Source organism: Camarhynchus parvulus, chromosome 8 (genome assembly GCF_901933205.1).
Source record: "Camarhynchus parvulus chromosome 8, STF_HiC, whole genome shotgun sequence".
Classification (NCBI taxonomy): domain Eukaryota; kingdom Metazoa; phylum Chordata; class Aves; order Passeriformes; family Thraupidae; genus Camarhynchus; species Camarhynchus parvulus.
Window position 1 is genome coordinate 22,217,362 of NC_044578.1, and position 23,981 is coordinate 22,241,342.

The window sequence follows — 23,981 nt, forward strand, 5'->3', positions numbered from 1 at the left end:
ACAACTCAGGTGGAAGCTTTCCAATGAAAACTAAAAAAAATAAGTTATCTGAGGTTACAACTGATAGGCTAATCTCAGTTTTTAGATACCATTGTTCAGGCTGTCCTTTGCACTCAGAGTATAGTAGAAAAAGGCTTCTTCTGTGTTTTTGTATAGAGCTGACGATTTTCAATGTTATTACAGAACAAACAGTAATCACAACAAAATTTATGCTCTACTCCACTCTTTGCTCTTTGGTGATAATTGTTTATGGATGTGGGGGAGGAACTCATTTGCAGGTCAGTAAATCTATAAGACCAAATTCAGGTATCTGTAATTTATAGATTACATACAAGGAGTTTTTTTTCTCTAATTTCCTGACTTCAAAATAGATTAGGCTGTCCAATGATTTTCTTTCTTTAAACATCTCAGTGGCCTTGTAACCAGAGCAATTTTACATCTGCTTAAGTATGTGTGCTCCAATATGACAGACTGTTCAGCAGTTACTATTGAGAGTGTTCTAGTGAGAGTTACAGACCTAGTCATAATATGTGTTGTGTCATTAAGCTAATGGATGTTTGCACTTGTTTGTCAAATGGAATACTAATTATTTCTGTAAACTGTACAAGAAGACAAATAACAGTGAATGAATATTTCAGGCATCTTTCTGTGACACAGTGAATCATCTATTAAGAGTTATTTTGAATTTTAAAGCAGTGTTAGTCATGTATCACCAGTGCAGAGTGATTAGCTTGTGAAGGAAGTGGCTACAAATTCTTTGAGATGGACAGTTATTTTTTCATACTCAAACCTGCCCAAACTTTGCTTACACTTTCATGGAAAGCTCACTAAGGTCAGTCTCAATATGTTTTTACACATCAGTGCTTTCAGCATCAGAAAATAAGGATGTTTTCACACAATAACTTACACAATACCTGTAGAATGCCAGTGCTGTAGCCTCAATGGCTACACTCACACCCACTCACAGTTCTCATCCAGAGGAAGCAGTAGGAGTGAGTTGCTTGAAGGGACGAAGACAAATCCCAGCTATGATCTAGTCCAAACAAGACAAGTCAAGACCTTATGATTTGGAATAATGTGTCCAAATTCCAAATGTGTCCAGAGAAGAAAAGCCACCTAACCAAGAAAGAATTAATCACAGAAGATTTTAGGTATCTCAGTGGTCCAGTTCCCTTTATTATCAATCAGTAGATATAAACACCTCAGAAAGTGATCTGAAGGGAGCTAAATCACCCCATGGACGTCTTGACTTACCTTTCTGTGTTGATTGTGACTGGAGAATAATGGCAGTTATCCAAGAAAGATGCCTAGCCTTAAGTAGGATGAAAAGTGTTGGTGGATTATGTAATGTAAGGTAAAATGTGGATTTTTGGGTCTGCAGTTCTTTCTGTGATGTTATGTTTTGTTGTACATCAGTCTCAGTGTACGGGACCAGTCTCAGTTTGAGAGAGATTTTCTGTATATCACGACAGCACAAGATAAGACTGGGCTTCTGCCTTTTAGAATCTAGTTATCTTAAAGTATTAAAGCACGTGAAGTTTCAGGAGCTAACAGAATAAACAAGAGTTTCAGAATTTAAATCCCAGAATATTATAAAACACTAATTGAAAGTTCAAAGTAACTGTAAATAATACAAAATGAATTATTCAGCTATTACAAGAATCCCACAAAGCAATGAAGTAATAGCAGTGGTACTTTTCTTTCTCTGAAACCAAGCAGATCTGTCAGGAACGTGTTTGTTTCAAACACGGGGTCTCTGTTTTCTGTTTTGAAGTATTCCAGTGCAGCGCTCTCCAAACATCAGCAAGTAGATGTGGAAGTAGGGCAGTGGCACATGCAGTACCTTCCACATCCATTGGAGCAATCCCACCCTCCCCCTGTCCTGCTGCTCAGTTCCTGGAACCAGGGCAGCCTGGATGGATGCTTTCTCTGTGCATGTGTGCAAGGAAAATTGAGGTCGAGTTCAGACACTGCTTTAACACTTCCTTAAGTGAGGAGACGATGAAAAGGCTGTGCAGCTCCTGGGAGGTCAACAGCAAAGCATTTCCTAAAATATCCACTTGCTATTTGTGAGGAAATAATCTACAAATTCAGCTAGAGTTTATGTGAAATACTGCCTTCTGGGAAAAACCGTGTGCCTGAAATCAAGGCCAACATTCTTATGAGCTTTGGTAGGAGAAAGACATATTGAATACAGAGTTTATCTCTTTTAGGTACAGAAACTTCTAAGGTGGCTTTGCTGAAATCTGCTGTATGAGACACATGCAAAAACAGTGTTGCCAAAAATAGTTGCCAATTTTGATTATTTAAATGAAAGAAATTCAGATAAAACTCTTAGAGTTTCTTTTGGAATTTATGGGATAGCCACACTTCTTTCACCATTGCTAGCACTGGGATCCATCTGCTTACATGCCTATGATTAGTACTTAAATGGCCAAGGCTTTTCAAAAGGTGACCAAATGTAATAGAAAATTACCATGAAAGAATGAAATGAAACCCACAATTGTTTCTTTGATTAATGCCTTTTCATATTTTTATGCAACTATTGTATTGTGACAAAACAGAAATATTATCATATACAGTTTTCTTTTTTGCTAGCTCTGTATTTGTAATAATACACTTTAAAAATATTTTTGCATATTTAAGTTCAAGAGTTCAGATCTGAAAAAAGGATGTGGGTGATTAGTGCTTTTGAGGAGTGTTGCTGAAGATTGTAGAATAAGGATGGGTGCTGGTTGGCTGTTTGTGAAAGGCAGATCAGAAATCATGTATTACAGGGAGAGCAGAAGTATTGAGCTCAATCAGAAGTCTTTTTGGCTACCCATCAAAGACAGTTTCTATGGAAACCTAGATAATTATACAGTGATTTTCATGCTATTTTAGTTATTAATTTGGTAGTGACATAATATTTCCTTTGTTAATCTTTTTAGATGTTTCTACATAGTTATTTCTAAAATAATTAGGTCAGCATCTTTCCCATGGCTCATGCAGGGAATTCTCTGTGCCACTGATGTAATGGAATATTTAAAACTAGACACATACACCAGCAAAATTAATAACAATTTAAATAGTCTATTTACTGTGATTTGTGGAAAAAAGTCATAAAGGTTAGAAGGTTCAATCTCAATTATCTTCTTAGTGTGAGAGATACATTTGTAGTCATCTTGTTTGCTTAAAATAAAAAATAATCAGAGTAAATGATAGCTCAGAAAGCTGCCTTCACAAAGCCTCTCTAAAATGGAGTATCAACAACATTATTTATGAGAAAATTCTCCTATTTGGAATATATATATGTAGTAATATTAAATTAAGCAATTAAACAGTGTGATTTTATTTCACCCTGGAAAATGAGTCAGCTTCATGTACTTGTGATCTTTTCAAGATACAAACTTTGCTAATTTGACGAGGTTTCAGGTCATCTGTTAATCTGAAAATCAGTAGTTCCAAACTGAATGTAGATACAGGTGGGCAAATTAAATTTGTATAAATTTGAAAGGCAAAATTAACTTATCCACATTTTTGTTCTCTGTTGTAGCACACAGTATCTGAGTATTTCAGTACAATACAGTGTGTACCTTTACATTATAGGTCAGGTGAATCATCCTTTGACAATTAATGTAATTGCAGATTCACAGTCTGTTCTGTGTATAGTATATTCTGTAAATCAATATTGTAAATTGACACTGGGAAGAATTTTCAGCCTCTCTTGCAAGGCCTTTACTCTTGGTGGGAGTCAGACATCGAAGTCCTTACCTTTCTGAAAGTTCCAGCCTCTATCCTCTGAAGCATTTTTATGTTTCTCTTATAATAATTTTTAATGCCATGTGAAGTACTAAAACTTCAGTAATCAGAATATGCATATTTAAGGAGAGTGCAAATCTTATATGCAAAAACCCCTGCCCAAGAAGGAGATAAAATGTCACTCAGGCTCTTTCCCAATATTCCCCAATGACTTACATGGGATGTAAAAATCTCTCTCAAATAGAAAGTGCTGCTAATATTTACATCAATAATTTTGACTACATTGAATTAAAGATGCATTGAGAATATTAGGGAGTCACAATATTTTGGAAAACACTATGGACTCTGAATATGCAATTGGGAGAATTTCAGCTTTTATTATCATGACATCTTGCAATAGAGTAATAATATTAGCAGATACCATGACAAGCAGAACTTGTTCTGGCAGCAGAGACCAATTACCATTACAAATGGAGGAAAAAAAAGCAAATGATTTTGAGTCATATAACATTTGGACTGTTAGAAATACAGTTCTAAGACTGCATCTCTATGGTGTCCTTTCTCCAGCAATCGTATTTTGAATTCTGTGAGAGATGATAAAATAAGTTTATTGCGAAGATTAACTAATTATGGCTTGCCAACACATCTGAAGCAACATGTAAAATTCCTCAAAGTTGGTCTAAATGCATTCCTGTCCTTGTTCCTTTGCAGGAACAAAGCATAAAGTAGAGTGACTGTGAGGAATCTGTAATATCTCAGTAAAATTAAAAAAAATAAATGTAGCAAAATGTGCTTTCTCGTCAGAAAATGGGTTTTGAAGAAAATCCAGAAGTGATTGTCCAAAGAGCAAGGATAAATAAAGAATAAGAAAAATAGAATGCTATATTCAATTAAAAAAACCCAAACAATTACTATATTTTAATATGTGCAATATGCATTACAGATGTGCATGTCTTCAAAATTATCAACACTTGACAAAGATTCACAGGAAAAATGCAGTCAGGATTTGACATAGGGAGCCAGGGAGGTGAAATGAGCAGGCATGCAGATTATTAGGATGTAAGTTTTCTAGTTGCTTTCCATTGCTTTATAAACACACAAGCTTGTAAATAGGTCCCTCGTGTGAAAATGTAAATGTTACATATGCAAAAGGTGCTTGTAACTTTCAGAACAAGGGTGACAAGAATAACTTCTGGAAAATAAAATGCTGGAATGAAAGCTGATCTGGAGAGTAACAAGAGACTGCAGGATGTGAAATACTGTAGGATCATACTGGCAAAATAAATCTTAAGCTTTTGGTTTGGTTTTGGGAAGACAAATAAAAACAGGTAAAGTTCCCCTTAAAGCGTCAATTTGATATGCAAAATAAGTGTGAGAACCCTTAAGTTTTCCATCTCTTTCCTTACAAGAAGGCATTACATTTCATAAGCTTCATTTTTTCTTTGCACTAAAAAGAAAAACCTGATACTCACATGCTGTCTTTGAAAATATTCTATCATTTTAGAGAGTAACAAATAGAACACCAAGTGTAACAATGGTGAGTAATTATGGTGAGAATGTTCATGGTAAATACTTCACCATTCAGTAGCTGGCATCGAGCCATCATCACTCACAATTCCTGGCTCAAAAATGAGTTGTCATTAGCATGCAGACTTAAAAAAAATAAATATATCTTTCATTGACTGATTTATTAGGCTGATAAACCATTTTTTTACTTTACAAAGATTTGGTGTTTGTAGTGGTTTATGCTAACACTTGTAACATCAGTTATTCTGGTTCTCCAGTGGGCATTATAGTGATTTGGGATCAGCATAACTCTTCGGTGCTTTGTTCACTTTTGTTGTCTGTTTCACATTCCAAGTATGTTTTAAGGGTGTGAAATTTAACAAAGTTCATATTTCTCAAATCAGAAAGAGTTAAAAAAGTTGTTTGATACACCTTTGGCCATACAAACAGAACTTGACACCAGCCTCATTCCCTCACTCTGTGTCTGTATTAAGCATAATTTTTGGCATGTTGAAAGCACATCTCAAAGGCTTTGGCAGAGATCAGGTTGTGATACGAGATCATCTAAAAAGAAGGATTTTAATGCACTTACTACGTTTTTTAAAAGGAAAAAATCACATCTAGAATGCACAAAAAAAAAATCTATTCTGTATAGTTGATATTCCATTAGAAATTACTATAATGTTTAGACAGATGTTTTTCAAAGAAGTGAAGAGTAGAGGCACAGTCAGCCATAGAGTATCACGCTTGGGTGATAAATACACACAAAATAGTAGTTTGTAGGTATAGACTTCTTAGGGTCTAATCTAAATAAACAGCACTCTGATTAGTGAGTTCTGTACTTCCACTAGCAATTAAAACCTTCTAAAAAAAGCGTAAAAAGTTAGTAACTTATTTGTGGTGTGTTATCTCAACCTCACTTAAATAGCTAACTGTACTTATAAAGGAATTCAGATATATCCCTAAAGCTGAACATATGCCCCCATTCTGTGCACAAACACAGCTGTATTTTTTCACATTTCTGGAAGTTGGGCATTTCTGCTGTATAGAAGTGTATATTAGAGTGGAAGTGCCTGAGTCACAGTGATAAGGCATTAAAAATAATCAGTGTTCATTAGTAAAAACTGAAGACCAAGCCATGGGTTGACTTTGTGGACTGCAAACTTAACAGCAGGCATGAAATGTGATTGTCAGTTCCTCTGGGCACAGAGCACTGATGACCCTGCAGAGCAAGCAGGGCATTCCCTCCTGCTGAAGAGGTAGGGGATCACAGCAGAGACAGGGCTGTTTAAAGGTACCCAGTGCATTACAGTCTGCTGGAACTGCAGGCTTTGTTCAGAACTGAACTCTTTGTGGCATTCCATTGCAGTTACTTTTTTAAAATATTTTAGGTCATTATTACCATTGGCTTTCGTACATGACAAGCCTTAGTCAACTGCTGAGACTGAGCACTTAATCTGCTTTTTGGTTTAAATACAGTTTAAATATTTTGCAAGTTTCTTTTCATTAGAGATGAGCAGAGGAAAAACAAGTAAATGCAAATATCTTACGCAAAGGAGTTAAAAATAAAGTTACTGATGAGAGGGCATAGCTACATATGGGCATGTACTTGCATTTACTAAAATTGGATAAATCACTGAATATTTCAAGTTGGAAGGAACCCATCATCAAGTCTAACTCCCTGCTCCTACAGGTTTACCTAAAACTAAGTCATATGACTAAAAGCTTTGTCCAGATGGTTCTTGAACTCTGACAGGCTTGGTGCCAGGACCACTTCCCAGGGGAGCCTCTTGCAGTGCCCAAACACCCTCTCAGTAAAGAAATTTGCTTCTGTTGTACCTCTCCCTGTGGCAAAAAGAATGACTGTGGGTTATCTTTTAACTGTACTCCTTCACTTGATCTCTTTTTGTTCACTAGTCTTCTAAAACTATAAAAGAAAAAAAAAAAACACAAAATATTCAGCCAACTTTAAGACAAATATGAAATTTGTCTTAAATTTCATATTGAAATATTCCTCTTGAATATTCAGAGTGAAAATCTAATTTTACAAGTTGTAGTGTGTGTGTTTGTAGTAAGAATAAAATCTTACTGAATATTCTCCATGGGATAAGCAATCAAGGGGAAAACATGCCAGACAAAACACAGCAAAGATTATAGAACATGCTGTCAGTCCCAGTAGGGACAGTGATCTTCCTTCTTCTTCCTCCCTGCCTTCATCTCTCTGGTGTTGTGATCATTAATCCTATTTTCCTGGCTGCTGGATGAAGTTCCCCTTCTCACCCACGTGTCTCCTGTTTTATGGTTGCTCTGACACCACCTGTGCCCTTGTTTTAGATGTATTAATCATGTATTAGAGTATTTATCATGTACACTATTTTTTTTCCTAAACATGCTTGTGTTTGTTAAACAGTTAAACCTCACATTTCAAGAGTCTTGTGAGGTTTTGGATTTCAATGATTTTTAAAAAGAATAATATGTATAGATCTATTTGAATTTCAGCCAAAGGAATTATTAGACTTGGAAATTTTTGTTCAAGCAAGCACATTGTCAAAACAGGTGTCCCAAAGAAAATTTCTGACTTTCAGCAAACTCTTTAAGTATTATAAGTTCAGGATTTTTCACTCAACTAAAACATTTCATTGAAATCACCAGATTTCAATGGAAACCAGTGTTAACTGTAGTGAGGAGCAGGAGGAAAATGATGGTGGTGAAATCCCAGAGCTTGCTGATCAAACTGAACAATACACAGAGAGTTCAAGGTGTACAAGCTCTCTGGCTCATGGCTAAAAGAATTGCTGGGTTTCCAAGCAGGAACTCCAACCATAGAGGAGTCTACCCTGTAATGCATGACAGAATATATTGCTTTTATCTCCTCACAGATTACTTCCTGTAATTTTCACCCCATTACACAACATCTATTTAACACTTCCCCCCTTTCTGGTTTTTCAGCAAACCTAAGCATTAGGTCTGGTGCTTAATTATATATTTTTCACAGGCCAGTTGTTTCCTTGGTCACTGTCCAAAGAGTTGTCTCCAGCTAAGACTGTAGGTCAACAAGGAGGTGACTGAAGTAAAAATACCTTTCCAGAAAGAACACAAACAAGGAAAATTTATTTATGTGGCACACATTTTCATGTGTGCTCCTGGTTTTTTAATAACAATTGTTATGAATTAAAAGAGCCAAAGCATACCATATGAGTATTTAAAAAAACCCAGGCTATATTTTAGATTACACTGCAGTTTTCATACACCCCTTTATATCTTGCACTCTGCAGTGAACTTTCTGCTCATCAGGAGTCTGCAGACTGTTCTAAATGGACAGACTGGATGTATCACTGCACTTTTCTGGATCTGCCCATACAGCCACCCCTCTAAGCAGCTGTGTGGACACTCCTCTTGCAAAGCAGCAGCACAGCAAACGCTTCCATTTAGCTCACTGCCTGTTTGAGCTGTCTTTGCCTTAAGACTGTCATGGAATGTAGCAGCTACATTGAGTACAAACTAAACACACATGCAGAGGGTTTACTTTTGTAAACCCAGATCCAGCAAACATTGCTGGCTAGCTGCAGAGCTCTCTCTGTAATTACTGGTCAGATTTTCTATTTCTAATGTTGACAGGGAGGTTATAGATCTGACAGTAACTGGTGGCCTTTGTTCCTTACTGTACAGGTGACCTCACTGACAGAGGTACCAACACTTAGAACACCTAGGCATATGAAAGAAGCTTAAATGATGCCAAATTTGTGCATGTAACAGCCAAAATATTGAAGGCAAACACTCACCATGAGAACAAAGACCATTGATGAGTCAGTGTTTTCACAGGGCATCTTGAAATGCAAGAAATGTACACCACTGTCCTCATGTGATCTGGCTACAGCCTTTTATCTTAAACACTCTTCCTATATTTACAGTTTCCAGAAGGGTGGCCAATAGAAAGTATCCCATTACCCAAAGTCTCTAGAAATTTAAGCTGGAAAGGGAAATACCACTTGAGAGCTTTCCAAAGGGCTGCATGCCTCATGGCTGTGGTTAAAGGGGATAAGACAAGAGGCATTTGATTTGAGTCACTTGCAAGTTTTAGACCACTCCAGCCTGTATTTGTTTCTGGTTTGAGTTTCACAGCAGGATAAGCACTACAAGAAAGTCCATTCTTCCTGAATATTACTTATCTGTTATTTTCTAAGTTCTTTTTTGTTTATGGTGCTAGCAACCATAAAATGTTGCAGCTGGAGTAAGATAACTCAGCTTGCCTGAAGCAGTTGTTTCAATAGCAGCAATGAGAGCAGCAAAAAGAAGTTGCACTCGAAGAGCAGACAGATGAAAGGCTGTCAAGGAGATGTAAAAATGGATGTCACTGTAAGGATGATCCATGAATATCCCTAAAAATCAAATGAAAATGCAAAATCTGATAAGGAGAGAATTTTGACTTAACAATAAAATTAAATCCACTTGACATTAAAATATGCCATGACTTGAGTTAGGTTGAAAATTAACAAAAGGTTTCTGTCAGTAGCTAAAAGAATATTCTACATGCTGGGTTAGCTTTTTCTTATGCACATTTAACAAATACTCATAATGAATCTTTCAATTGTTAGTTCAGTTTGATTGAGGGAGTGTGGGTGGTTTGCATAACAACTGTTACACCATAAAAGTGTTTCAAAACTATTGCAAGAAACATTAAACATGATGTTCTAAAGCATAACATATCGGGTGTATTAAATTAGAGGTTTGAATTTGAATTTTCCAGCACAACACATATAATTTTTGAATATTATAAATAGATTACTTAATTATTCTTCCCAAGGAAGGATAGGTATAGAATGTCACCTAATTCTGTAGCACTCTGCAGGTGAGGAGTATCTGGTGGTTGAGGAGTGACTGCATGATTCTGTTTCCTGAGTAGTTCCTGACTCCTTGTGTGAGCAGACCAGAGCCTCAGGCTCCAGCAGGCTCTTGGGTGCCACAGTGTTGGCACACTGAAGCTGGGCTGCCAAATTTTACTTTGTTTACCATCAAAGCTCAGGGGCAGACTGAAAGCACACACAAATACAAGTGCTCCTTTGAGCTGAGAGGCTGAAGTGTGGCCAGACCTGCCTGTGCAAACACACTGAGCTGAAGGCTGCCCACAGAGGCACCCTGCTAGTGCAGCCTCAGTGACCAGAGCTCCTTAATTGCAGCTCCGCTTCTTATCCCACCAAAGGCACAGCAGGAGTAGAAAGGTTCTCACTCAGATTCAACAAATATTTATATACACTTGGTCATTTCATAATACCCTATTCTGCTTAACAAGATGTTCTGCAGTTGCTGGAAGTCACATGAGTTCCTAGGGGGAGAGTTTATTTTTATAAGTTGAGCTTTTGCAACCATTAGCTGCATATAATGTTCTGATCTTTGGGGAAGGAAAATGCTTATAAAGGACACCATGGGTAAGTAATAATCATATCATCAAACATCATCATTTGGGATAAAGATAAAATTGGAATACAAACAAAAATGACCTTTCCATCTGAAGAGAAAGTCTGAATTAATTTCTGACATAGTGGCATTGTTGTGTTGTGAAAGTAAATTCATTGCCCTTACCTCAGCTTGTGTTCCAAGTCCCACAGAACTGAAAAGTTTGATTCAAGGCCTGCTGAATTAATCCAAGTTTTCCCCTTCCCTACTGTGATTCTGGAAAGAAAAAAAAAAAGAGGGGACAGTGTTGTATGAAAATAAATGCTGGTCTCTGAAAAAACATATCTGGAAAAATAGAAAGATTTATGTTGAACTGTCAGAGGAAGTGACATTAGAGTTGCAAAAATGTCTGAGATTGTTACAACCTTTGTCCATTAATATTCAGAAACCACAATGTCCAGTCTCTGTTTGGTCCTGTCAGGGAATACCTTGCAGCTGATCTGCTGCATTTGTTAGATCAGTTGTTGCCAACTAAGAATAGCAAGGGAATTTCTCTACCTATTTACTTTAAAGGCAGCATGACAAACTTAATCTTTCCAGTCAGCAGTTTTCCCTCATTTCTTTTACTGTCTTGTATGCAATTAATATTTTCTTTGTCATGAAATTCAGTAATTCCTACAGCTTTAAAGCCTTTTATGTGGAATGAAAGGTGAAAATAGCAACTTCTTATTGTAATGCTTACATTTAATATATTTTACATGATGTATTGTATCAAATTCTATCATATTAATGTTATGAAAATTGTACATCTACTTAAACTGGTGGGGTTTTTTTCTATTTTAATATTATTTATGGAAAACTGTTGTTAGAAAATAAATTAGAAAAAACCCACTGATTTTAGAAAAGACCTGAGAAGAGGCACAAGGCTTGGAAAAAAATGGAAGTATTTGGTTTTTAGCAAGTTAAAACCTCATCTTCAGGGCTTTTGGATAGGATTAGCATTTTGTTATTGGTCAGAGTATTTTGATTGTTGCTTTATTCTTTTACTTGCTGCATGTTCTGCGTGTCCCTTGTTCTTTTTGTTTGCCTCTTCATTATTTACACAAGAGTCGGGGTTTCTGTCAGAAAGCATCAGGTTTTTAGGTCACAGGTAGGGTGATAACCAGCACCTTCACATTCTGCATGTATTGTCACTCAGAAGTCAACAGACAGTATTTCCATATGTATCTAATACAGGGAATGAAAAAAAATGCACTTTAATGTCACTCCAGTTATATTAGTATTCAACCCGGAGTTTGTGAAAATTGCGTGTCTAATGATCACATGAATACTAAATCTCCACACTGAGAATTGTTGTTCCATAATGTCTAATTTTAAAATATGGGACAAAACTGCATCTGGCTCTACATGATGTTCTAGAGAAGATTGAACACCCCACAGAGACAATTTCTAGTATGAAAAACTGTTTTCCTCTGTAAAAAGCAGGGCATTCTCCAAATACAGCATTAGTCCCAACACCAATTTCATTTCAAGGATTTAAGACTGGCACCAGCTTAATATTAACATCTTTGGCAAGTAGTGAGCACCTTTTGCCAATTTTAAGCAAGACCTCTATAAATTTATCAGACTTTTATGGGATATTACATCCTCTAGAGTAAGACAGAAGAATGAAATGTTCTATATGTACATTTTATTTTGGTGTAGAGATTGAGGAAGTTTCCTTAAGCAGTTACAGTCACTAACATGGTAAAATATGTCTCAAATGCTTGTCTGTATTTCCTGGAAAGTCAACACGGTCCTTTTCTTCAGTATTTCATTGTATTTGTACTTTACCCATGAATATTTGCTAGAGTTAGTGGTCTGTCAACAATTTTGTTGACTGATAGTTCATTCCAATTTTTCCCATGGAGAAAAAAGAAAAAATCTGTGATAGCAGGCTCATAAATTGTTAAAATAACATTAACAACTGGCAGTATAGGACAATCAAATAAAGAGTTTAATTTCTGATTTTTTCTAGCATCACAATTCTCTGGTAGGATATAAGGAAATTGTTCAGAGTTTTAGATGTGAGAAACTGCTGAGGACATTTACTTAAGCAGGATTGCTACTCTTGTGAGTAAGTTCAGGTGTAGCTTCTGTAGTACAGAAGCACTGAGCCTTTGCCCCTGAATCACACTGAATCTGCTAAAATGGATCCCTGTGGATTTCAACACATTCATTAGCCAGTCCCTTCAGCCAGCTGCTGCAAACATGGCAAAGTCATTACACAAGGTGGAGCTCAAAGGTACAGGTCCAAAGGCAATTGCTGCCTAATCTTCAGCACACAGAAGCAGCTCTGACTTTTGGCTCAGCCTCTGGTGCATTATTCTAGACCTCAAGAAGCTGTATGTGTAAACAATAATTTTCTCTAGAAGTGAAAATGTAGAAATCACATTAATTTGTCAACAAATGAAAATATAAATTGATATCAAATAGACTAAACAATTGGTTATAAACAAGGATAGCTAATGTACAGTGTTTGCAAAATACTATCCAAATGGTTCTTGTTACAGCCATTTCTGTGACATGCTTCTGCAGCATGATAAAAAACTGACTATCTCAGGGATTATTTTACTCTGCAGGATTTATTTCTGTAGTGCATGTAGAGACAGCTTATTTACAAACAGGAGTTGGTTTTGGCACATAAGATACTCAAGCAAACAAAGGTTCCTGGAACTAGAAAGAAAGCTTCCAGTAAAACAGAGACTGAACTCTCAAAAGTTCAAATAATACCCAAAATAAACATTACCAATCTTCAGAGATTTCATGTTATTCTCTTTACTTTTTGTTTTTCAAGTGCAGTGGTAGCAGAGTGTTTGAAAAGATACTTCTATCCCCTGGATGTTTGTAATACATTTTCTGATACTACTTTTGCTTCAGCAGACACTTAGTTTGGCTTTCTGTGGGGTTTTTTAAAAATACTAAATCTTTGCATTGAAGCAATTTTGTTTTGTTGTGAGCGTCTCCCTTAGATCCATTGTGAAAAGACAACCTTCCTGAATTCACAGGAGTCCTGAAATTGGCACAGAAGGTGCTGAATTGGCCTTATGTTTGACTAGGGACTCTCTGTGTACTGATTATTACAGTGGTTTATTTTCTCCACAAAAACAAGTAGGTGTTAGCATTGCCTTTACTGTACATTCCTTTCCTGCTTGAAATAATTTTGTTTATCCAAGGATGACTAAATAAATTACTTAGCTTCAGGAGATGAAAGAGGAAGAGGAAGCAAACAAGGAGGTAAAAATATCACCAAGAATATCAAGCCAGGCAAAATATGAAGCCTGAATTACCACACATTTCATTATGTCTGGAAACATAAGAAATAAGTGTACTTTTACATGCAGAATTTATGCTGAGAGTAATGATTAACACTTCATTTCTGAAAAAGAAAGCTGATACTGCTACTTACCTAGGAATTGGGGTGTATTAAAAGATGTCAATGAGCTGTGGGGAATGGAATAACTATCCATGTGGACTTGGCTTCTTGGGCATCCACTGATGTTCCACTGCACTCTTTCTGCAGTGTAATGAGGTAATTCCCAGACAGGTGGGAATGTGCTATCAATACTGAGTAGTATTTCTCTAAAGGCATAGCTGGTGAGCTGAAAGTGTAATGTTCTTGGGAGAGTAGTCACAGAGGTAATATTTTCATTTTTAATTAGACTCCCTTAAAGCTGACTCTTTGAAAATCAGTTTTTTTCTGCAGTTTGGTGCTCTCTGGCTCCAGTAAAGACAAACAGCAGAGCACCAAAACACCCAGACTTGGTGACCTGATTCTGGATTTATTATTCCCTTGTATACAGGGTGAGGGCTTCAAGTACGGTTTGGTACAACTGCAAATGAGGTGCAAATAATTTTGAGGAAGGAAATAAATTTGATCAACAAGTTGTTAAAAGAGCTGAATTTCTTCTTCAGCAAAGAAGCAGCTCCCTCATCTTGCTGACTTTAATTGTTAAGTAAACGTGGGAAGCTCTGGCTCATGCCCACTAAGTTCAATGAGAAACATCTTGAATCCACATTTTGGATCAGACACATTATTTTGATGACTTCAAGGAATAGGAATACATAGAACTGTAAGGGGATAGAGCTGATCAAATGAAATCTTGATCTCACTAAATTCAATGGGAATTCTGTTGTTCATTTAGAAAAAGCTGCAATGGTTCATGGTATATTACCTTATTTCAATTCAGCTGGGTGGGCTGGCTATGGAAATCTTAATTACAACAAAAACAACAACAACAATAATTCAAGACCTGAATTTTTCTATCATCAAGCTATTAAAAATGTTAAGGTTTTACAAAAAAAGCAAGAAATAAACATTACTGATTCCTTGAAAATTAGAAAAAACCAGCCTGATGGTACCAAATTTTTATATTTTAATCCATCCTGTCAGATACAGGTGGTAAAGCTGACCTTTTGCATTTACAAACACCAAGCAATTTCACAGGTATGAGCACCAGAAAAATTACATTTCCACCAATGATAGGCTCGTGCATTATGGTTCAATAGAACCCCATCTACAGATATTTAATCTGCTGAGGGCAGTGGTGTACTAGTCCTGTTGGAGGGGAACCATGTCCCTGGCTCAGTGTAACTGTTGCTTTCCTGGCCCTTATGAGCTTAAATCCTGAAGTGAAGGTTATGTATTTTGGGATATATCCACAAAAGGCAACTAGAGAGAAGAAAATGCACACAGGTGAATAGGAATAATAAAAATAAAGAATTAAAAACCCATTTCCATTCTGCTTTTAATACTACATGAAATGTATGTGAATATTGATATTAAAATAGCTCATTTTTCCATGCTTCAGTGCCTTCACAATATACTTCATTATTTCATATTAAAACTAGAAAAGGCTTTAGCTGAGAAACTTCCTTGTCTGAGACCAAAAGAAAGCTTCATTAGCATAATTACTTACAGTCCTTCTGTTAGTATTTTCAGGGACAAAAATATAATTATATCCTTTTACTAAAAAAAAACCAAAAAAAACCCCAGCAAAACTGTGAACATAGTGAAATAATGGAAGATCTGGATTACAACTCCAGTGAAAAATGTGGGATGAACTGGATAGGAATATAAATATCAGTTCTGACTGAAGTATGAAACTTAGGCAAACAACAGGGAAAAAAGCCCACCCTTTTTAGAACATTTTGAGATGTGTGAAAACTACAAATGCTAGAACTGTGAAAAGGAAACAGGGAATTTGATCCATATGTTCTGGAAATGCCACTGCCCACAGCTAAATTATATTTGGAGAACAGAACAGAGAAAAGAAGAACAACTGCTAACACTGTTATAAACACAGGGTCTCCCTGGTGATGCAAAGGTCTTCCCATGGCAGATATTAATGAGGGACTCTTACCATCTGGATACCATACATGAAGAAATAATATTTAGTATGTTCTAGAATAATTACTGAGGAATATGATATGATTTATTAATTATTTATCTAATTCTCTGAGGAGAAATCATCCTGCTAGCTCCAAAGGGAAAAAGTGCTGTGCAGGGTTGTTCACACATTGAGTTTTTGGGTTTTTTTTTACATAGATGAATATAATTTAAAAGCCTGAACTGAACTAAGTAATTCCACTGTATCAGAGAAGATCATATTTTAAGCTTAGGAAGCTCTTTGCCATAGTACATATTTACAAAGTGAAATATTTTTGAAATCTGCAATGTTTGAAATAGCAGGATGACCTCTGGAGAGATTCTGTTACAGCTTCTCAAAACCAAAAGCACATCATGCTTATTCCAAGAAAAGTAATTACCAGTTAACTTGGGCTGCTGTTTACTTCTTCTCAGGAATGTGTGACTGGAAGGGGTGAACTCCACTTGCTCTGCTATTACAGACCCAGCCCAGCCCCGTATTTCTACTCTGCACTTTCAGTGAGCAGAATCTCACCGCTTGCCACTTCCCACTTCCTACCTGAAGGCTGACCCTGGATGCTCTTTCCTCTGATAACTCAGTACTCTGCAGTTCTCACATTCACTTTGTTCCAGACAGTCAGTACCCATTTGTACCAAGAGAACCTCCCAGTATTCAACGTGTGCTCTCATAACTGGTTCACATCAGTAACTCTGCCACAGAAAGGGCCAGAGCCCAGCACAAAGAGAGACAGATTTACAGAAAGCTGTATGTGCAGTTTTCTTGGCCACGACAGCAAGCAAACCTCCCTGAAAAAGTTGAAACATATCTATAAAAAATGTTGAATGGTGGCAGCTCTATACCATCTGTTTTGTTCTGGTTTAGAAAGGAATTGCATCAATCCATGATGTTCTATATACCACCTCTCCTTCACAACAGCCACTAAGCAAAACCTAGCAACAGTTGTGCCTATCATATTAGAATAATCAAAAATGTGTTTCTTTTATTACAAATGACTCTTGAAAGTTGTAACAATATAGCACCTCTGGTTTGATATTAATTTTTACTTTTCTTTGAAAAAAATGTCTTTGCTAAGCAATTTATGAATTCTGAAAATAGTTCTCTGCACGTATAATCATCAAGCTTGAACAGTTTTTATTTTTCATGTCTCTATTCATTCTTTTCTACATAGTATTTGTGGAATTCAGCATCTGGAACGAGCAGGAAACAGGTTGACTCTCTTTGACTCCCTTTATTTCTGCATAGTGACATTTTCTACTGTGGGCTTTGGGGATGTTACACCCAAGATATGGCCTTCAAAGCTGCTTGTTGTCATTATGATCTGTGTTGCTCTTGTGGTGTTGCCCATACAGGTAAATCTGGATTTTTTTTTTCTCTTTAGAGTTGCTTTTGAAACAAAGGAACAATAACTGAAATAATTTATTGTTACTATTATTATTGCGCAGAAAATGTCAGAAAAAAGAACCACCTGTGTCTCCTATTGTGGGTTTTTCCCCTTTTTCCTGTATGTTCTCCTATACTCTAGATTTATACTAAAAAACAGGGCATTGATAACAGTTTTCAAGTGCTCATGAAAGTTTTCTGCATAAGTCATGTACCAGAGAGGCCTTCCTTTATCCTGAGATATGGATTTGTTATTAATGGAGCAATTACCAAAAAAACCCACAACAGTAGCCAGCACTTTCTTTATGAGTACAGCTTTTCCTCTGCAGGCTCTCCCTGTTTCTAATCTTGGTTCTCTCCACTTCCTCTCTTACTCTTACAGCTCAGTGCTAACTTGAAAAAAATCTCATTAAATCTGCAACTCAAGCAAATTGGGTTCACAGCTGTGTATGGAACACATGCACACAGAGCCAGCAGCACAGTTAGGAATTTTTCATGCCTGCCTAAGTTTAGGATTTCTAACAGTTTCACCAGGGAAAGAGCAATTTATGAAAATCCAAGAAATTCAAGGAGTCAGTCAGCTTTATCAAATTCGTACCAAGCATTTTCCAGCTCATTAGGTGAGGCTGGATGACAGAAACCCTGAGGTTACATGGGAAACCCTGCCAAGATGTTCATTGTTCCACACAGGGTGATCACCCAGCCCTTGTGCCAGCAAAAGAGGATGTGGGGAGACACTCTGCATTTTTATCAAAGCTTACAGTAGACCTGCTAGACCATGGAGCTCCGGAGTTTCTCACACAGCCATGGTTTCCAGTCTCTGCTTCTTTGGCAGAGAACTAAAGCTCAGTGTGGGCAGACAACACACAAGCCCTGGGAGGGTGGAAGCTCAAGCTTTCAGCATTAATTTTCTTGAAGTTATTTAACACTCTAATTAAATATTGAATATATGTATTCATAGCCATATGCACCAACACAATTATATTCTCACTCAGTGAAAAATTAGTAAAATATATATTCTATTGAAAACTAAAATGTGCTCTGTTTAAGAAATTTGACATTTTCTAGGACATAGAAATTTCATTCTTAAGGTGGTTCTGATACATACTTCAGGCTCCCACAGGAGCAGTAATAACCTAGAATCTACTGGAATTTCACATAAATTTACCTATTATTAGCTACTTTATTTTATACCTTTGTAGTGATAATGGGGCTTCATATAGTTTTCCATACACATAATGGAGTGGGAGGCATTCTCTCCTGAGCCCTGCAATGAAATGAAATCAGTTATTATTCATGATCCAGCCTCACCATCAGTGGAATGTGGAGGAGAAAAAGATGCTATCACACAGCCATGCAGTTAAATTGATCTCAGTAGTAAGCCTGTGTTACTTACAAGAAGCTTTGAACTGGTATTTGTACGTTTCTTTACAGACTGTTCTCTTACCTGCATATATTGTTCAGCTGACAAAGGCAAAATTTCTGTATCAGCAGCTGCTGTGTATTTAAGTTGTATCTAAAATTATAAGGCAGTTAAGAGAGTTTACAGAACATCACCTTCAGAACATTATAAAATTTCTGGGAACATTTACTGCCCAAACTAAGAGAAAATGGTGCCTCTTTCCAAGTCTATTAACAGTATGTGTTTGAAAACTTAACCTTTCATACAAGGGAAGCAATTATGCAACAATACAAGAGAGCTCAGAGGCATAAAATACTTAAAGGAATAAGGTACCAGCCTTCATTCTTTCCTAAACTCCTGTGATTTAGTGTATTCCCATGGTATTTTAATGAATTTTCCCTGCTGTTTGTGTGTGATAGATTCTGGTACTATTGCTGTGGTTTGTGATCGCCTTATTAGGGAACATTTTACAAAGAAAAAGATATTGGGGCTAAGGGCAGCTTTTCATTGGGGGGGGGTGAGATGAACAATGCAACATTGCCGAGTCATTCTAGATTTGTAGCCCTCACCTGCTGGTCTCTCTTTCACTGACAACAAGGATCTCTTGCAGTTTGAACAGCTGGCATATTTGTGGATGGAGAGGCAAAAGTCTGGAGGAAACTACAGCAGATACAGAGCTCAGACGGAAAAACACGTTGTGCTGTGTGTGAGCTCTCTGAAGATTGACTTACTCATGGATTTCTTAAATGAATTCTATGCCCACCCCAGACTGCAGGTACTGAGAATGAAAAAATAAACCCCCCCAAAAAAATCTCAAAACACTGTTTGGTTGTTGTTGTTTTGTTTGGGGTTTGTTTGTTTGTTTGTTTGAAGAAAAGTTTCTGAAATTATTCTTAAGTCGTAAAACTCATTTTGGGAATAGTTGAATTGGGAAGCTATACCTGCAGTAAGAAGCTGAGATACAGAGTTTGGAGGCATTTTAAATTGAGGTATTGAGGGGAAAAGACTACATAGGTAGAATTAGTGTCTTGTTGAATTGTGCCAATCTTTTTAGAAACAGGAATTTCCATGTAAATTCCTTAGATTCTACCCTAAAACAGAAAATGAAAGCTACTAGATTTATTTTTCCCCATTGTTTTGGGACTGGATCCAAAAATCCTCACAATTAAAAACATCTTTTGGTTTTCACATTTTGCTTTGTTTTTGGCCAGTGTTAGGAATCACAGAATAGGTCAGGTTGGAAGGCACCACTGGGGATCATCTGGTCCAACCTCCCTGCTCAGGCAGGGTCATCCTAGAGCACATTGTACAGCCTTGCAGAGATAAGACCCTCTTGGAATTGTGGGAATTAAGAAATAAATACATGTACTTTAAAGGACAAAGACGTTGACAGAATACACAGATTTTGTTAGTGCACACATATTCCCTAGGTAATGCAAACTTGTCAAATGGCTTATGGAACATCTAGAAGCTTATTTCTATGAGATATCAATTTGGATTTATTATCATTGTCTTTGCTACAGACTCTCCCTTTTAGTAAAACTTCTCTATGTCTTTTGCTAAGTTACCTGTGGTATCATGCTTCATTAACTACTGCAAGAATCACACAAATACAACCCTCAAACAGCTGAGCAGCAATTTGCCAAATCCCAAATCCAAAATATTCCCCAAAACAATTAGCTAGTAAGAGGCATAAGCAATTGCACAAAGAAATCCAGTTCTTTATAGATACAAACACAAATTGAAACACAACATTTCGTTAACTAAGCTGAAGAATGAGTCAGGCTCTGTGATACAATGGAAACAAAGAAGAAAAGCCCTAATACTACACAGGTAACCTAAAAGGGCTCATATACATTCCCTTCACAGCTGAAATTGAGTTGGACTCAATGATCTTGGAGATCTTTTCCAGCCTTAATGATTCGGTGCACTGAGAAGCTGAAGATGGTGCACAGCATCCAATGCCATTTTGCTTTCTGCAGAAATCTCTGTGTTGCAGAAAGGGAGATTTCTATGACCAGCCCAGCCTAAGCCCTCACTCTCCTCTCCCATGTTCCATTTATCCCTCCTTTTCATTTGTGCACTTATGGATTCTTGAAACCATCCTTGCTTTTCCAAGTAGCACAGGAAGCAGTTTGTATTGGCCCAATAATGTGAAGGAGAAATTTTGAGGAAATAAATTCTGCCTGTCAACGTCTTATCTGAGACATTTTTGACATCTCAAGTCACTGTTGACTCATTCTCCAGCAACATTAACCATTACTATTTCCCCTTTTTTTTTCTGTTCTGACAGGATTATTATGTGGTTATTTTGTGTCCTACGGAGATGGATGCTCAGGTCCGAAGGGTGTTACAAATCCCAATGTGGTCCCAAAGAGTTATCTACCTGCAAGGCTCAGCCCTAAAAGATCAAGACCTATTGAGAGCTAAGTAGGCAAATATTGACCATTCTTTTTTACTTTTTCATTAATACTGTTTAATAAACAAGTTTAACAAGCAAAGAAAGCTGTGCTAGAAGGAAAGCCATGTTTGTTTAGAAGGTGAAGCAAAGCTCTTTAATATAACTTGTTTTTCTTAATATCTGAAGTTTTGAACCCAATGTACAGTTTTGTATTTTTAAGTTCAGCCTGGTAACATTAAGCAGCTGTTCTGCTATACAGACCTGAACTCTTCAGGGCCCTCCTCTTACCACATACTTCCACCACTGCTAAGAGATGCTCTCTGCCAATTAGTAGTGAGTGACATTTATCAAAACACATCAGTCAAGCAGAGTTCCTCACACACACCTCCCCCCAGTGCTCAATCAGTTGAGCTGCAAAGGAATTCACAGTGAAATTCATGCAGAAGGGTCATCTCTTTAAACTCTCTAAAGAGAGGGAAAGGTGATTCTTAGCAAATAACTGATTTAACTCATTTGCATTGCTCTGTGCTGTAGATAACTAAAATTAAGCCATTACCTGTCTGGCTATTTGTGTCATTCTTTACCTGAGGGGAATTATTTCCAAGAATCTCATCTGTGAGAAGCTTCATGAGCAGCGTTACCTTCTCAGACTTCTGCCACTGGAAAAACAGTGTTTAAAATTTGACAAGACAAGAAAGCTTTGTTCAGGATTAGAAATTTTCTTTTGGAGAGATCCTTCTTTCTTTTTTTCCTTTTGCTTTCTTGCTAATTTCAAGAAGGAATTCATATGTGGATTTAGCTGACATTTGTTCTACATATTACAAGAATTAAAATTAGGCTGTTCCCTAAATATAATCTTGAATTTCACTTATAATAACCTGGAGGTAGTCAGCTGTGGAACTGTGCTTTTTCCTGCAGAACATGTAATTGAATGTACCTGTCACAGAATAATTTTCAACCTCTCCTGAGGGAAGAAGCATAGTGGGAATTTAATAGAACATTGGATATGAAATATAACCCAGTACCCAAGATGTTTGGTGCATTTCTTTTTAATGAGAACATAATGTACTGAGGAGCTAATAAGGCACATGATAAAATTCTTCTAATAAATAAAGTAATGTTTACTAACACCAAAATAATAATCAAGAAGGGTCTCATTATCAAAATGTATCCCTATATTCTATGTGAACCAATGTCAAAATAACATGATAAAGGTAACACCAAAAAGTGAAGGAATACCAACAGTTGGGTGGCTGCATCAGCAGTGAATAGCCAATTACAAAAGACTGCATTTTTGCAAAAGAATCTCATCTAATTTTACTGAATTTTCTTTCCTATAACTTTGGTAAAGACCCTGTCTTCCCAGTACTACTCCTATGCTTAGCTGAAATTACTCATAGAGCTCCCATGATTTCTTCTAATCAAAGACACTGTAAACTGGAAATAGTTCATTTAATGCATATATACACAGAAATGTCTGGTTTTTATCCCAAACACATTATTCTTGTACATCTACCCAACTTTCTGCTCTCACTAGGCAAGACAAGTCTGTTACCTGCCCCTCTTGTTCATTCTCACCAGTAATAACTTGTCCATGTTGCACTCTTACACATCAGGCAGGCTGGTGCTCTTTATTCACCTTCATACTCATGGCAGATAAAAACTTTGCAAATTGAGTTTGAGGCCACTCTGCTTTTACTACTTTGGCACAGCTTTTACTGTCACCAGGGTAAGGAATGAGAACAGACTCAGCTTTGCCGGTGTTCTGTTACTCTCTGCAACATCTGACTGTGTGACTTGAGTCCAGTGGGTACCTGCTTGGGCTGTGACAGGTTTGTCTCCTCTCTTCCAGGATGGACAATGCTGAAGCCTGTTTCATCCTGAGCAGCCGCTGTGAGGTGGACAGGACAGCAGCTGTAAGTGGGGAGGGAGAAATGACAGGATGGACAGGTTTTACTGCCCTTACTTCCCTCTTTTTATGCAACAAGGGCAGAATAGCATAAAAGTACTGTCATAGTAGATACATGGATACATTGATAACTGGTCAGTAATCACTTCCAATTCTGTCAATATTCAAAGTACCAGAACTGCTCTATATATTCAATTAAATCAGAAAGAGACAGGTGTCAACTGACTGGTATATTCAGAACTAATGAAGTAAAGCCAGAATTCAAGTTCATAAATAAATTTGTAACTCATACAAGTAACCAATATATATGACACTATTTGACCATTTTTCATATTGGTCATTTTTAAAAATGAAAAACTGCAAGATTCTTTAAATAAGATTCTGTGGATTTGCCCATGCTGGTTGTTACTTGCAGTCAGGTAAGTTACTGCCCACAAAGGAACACTGCTAATACAAACTTCTGTGCAGTGCATCTGTGATAAAAGAATAAAACTGTGTGAACTAGAACTCCTCCAGCTAATGAAATTATCTACTGATGACAGATATCCAGAAAACAAATTCCACTGAGGATGGATTTATGTTCATAACTTGAAATTTTTCACCATGTGCACTACAATAAACTATTGCAGCCTTGCCTCATTCTGTTCAATCTTGAACACCAAAGGGGTTGAGTATTAGTCTGAATATCTCTGAAGATGCTTATAAATTAGCTAACAAGACAGAACCAGTATTTATAATTCAGCAATTATATTTTAAGGAATCTTAACTAAAGATACTGTTTTGGTGCTGCATTGTAAGAAATAGCAATTATTTTTCTAA

At 36.9% G+C, this 23,981-nt stretch overlaps 1 protein-coding gene across 5 annotated transcripts in view; it reads left to right on the forward strand.

The window, feature by feature from the left end:
* KCNT2 (potassium sodium-activated channel subfamily T member 2) overlaps positions 1 to 23,981 on the forward strand; it is a 115,452-nt gene that overhangs the window by 45,561 nt on the left and 45,910 nt on the right. For all 5 annotated transcript variants that reach the window (XM_030953005.1, XM_030953007.1, XM_030953006.1 and 2 more), the window contains exons 10-13: positions 17,239 to 17,419; positions 19,463 to 19,627; positions 21,146 to 21,282; positions 23,106 to 23,169. In XM_030953005.1, coding sequence (XP_030808865.1) covers positions 17,239 to 17,419; positions 19,463 to 19,627; positions 21,146 to 21,282; positions 23,106 to 23,169 — 547 coding nt within the window. The remainder of the gene's footprint in view (positions 1 to 17,238; positions 17,420 to 19,462; positions 19,628 to 21,145; positions 21,283 to 23,105; positions 23,170 to 23,981) is intronic.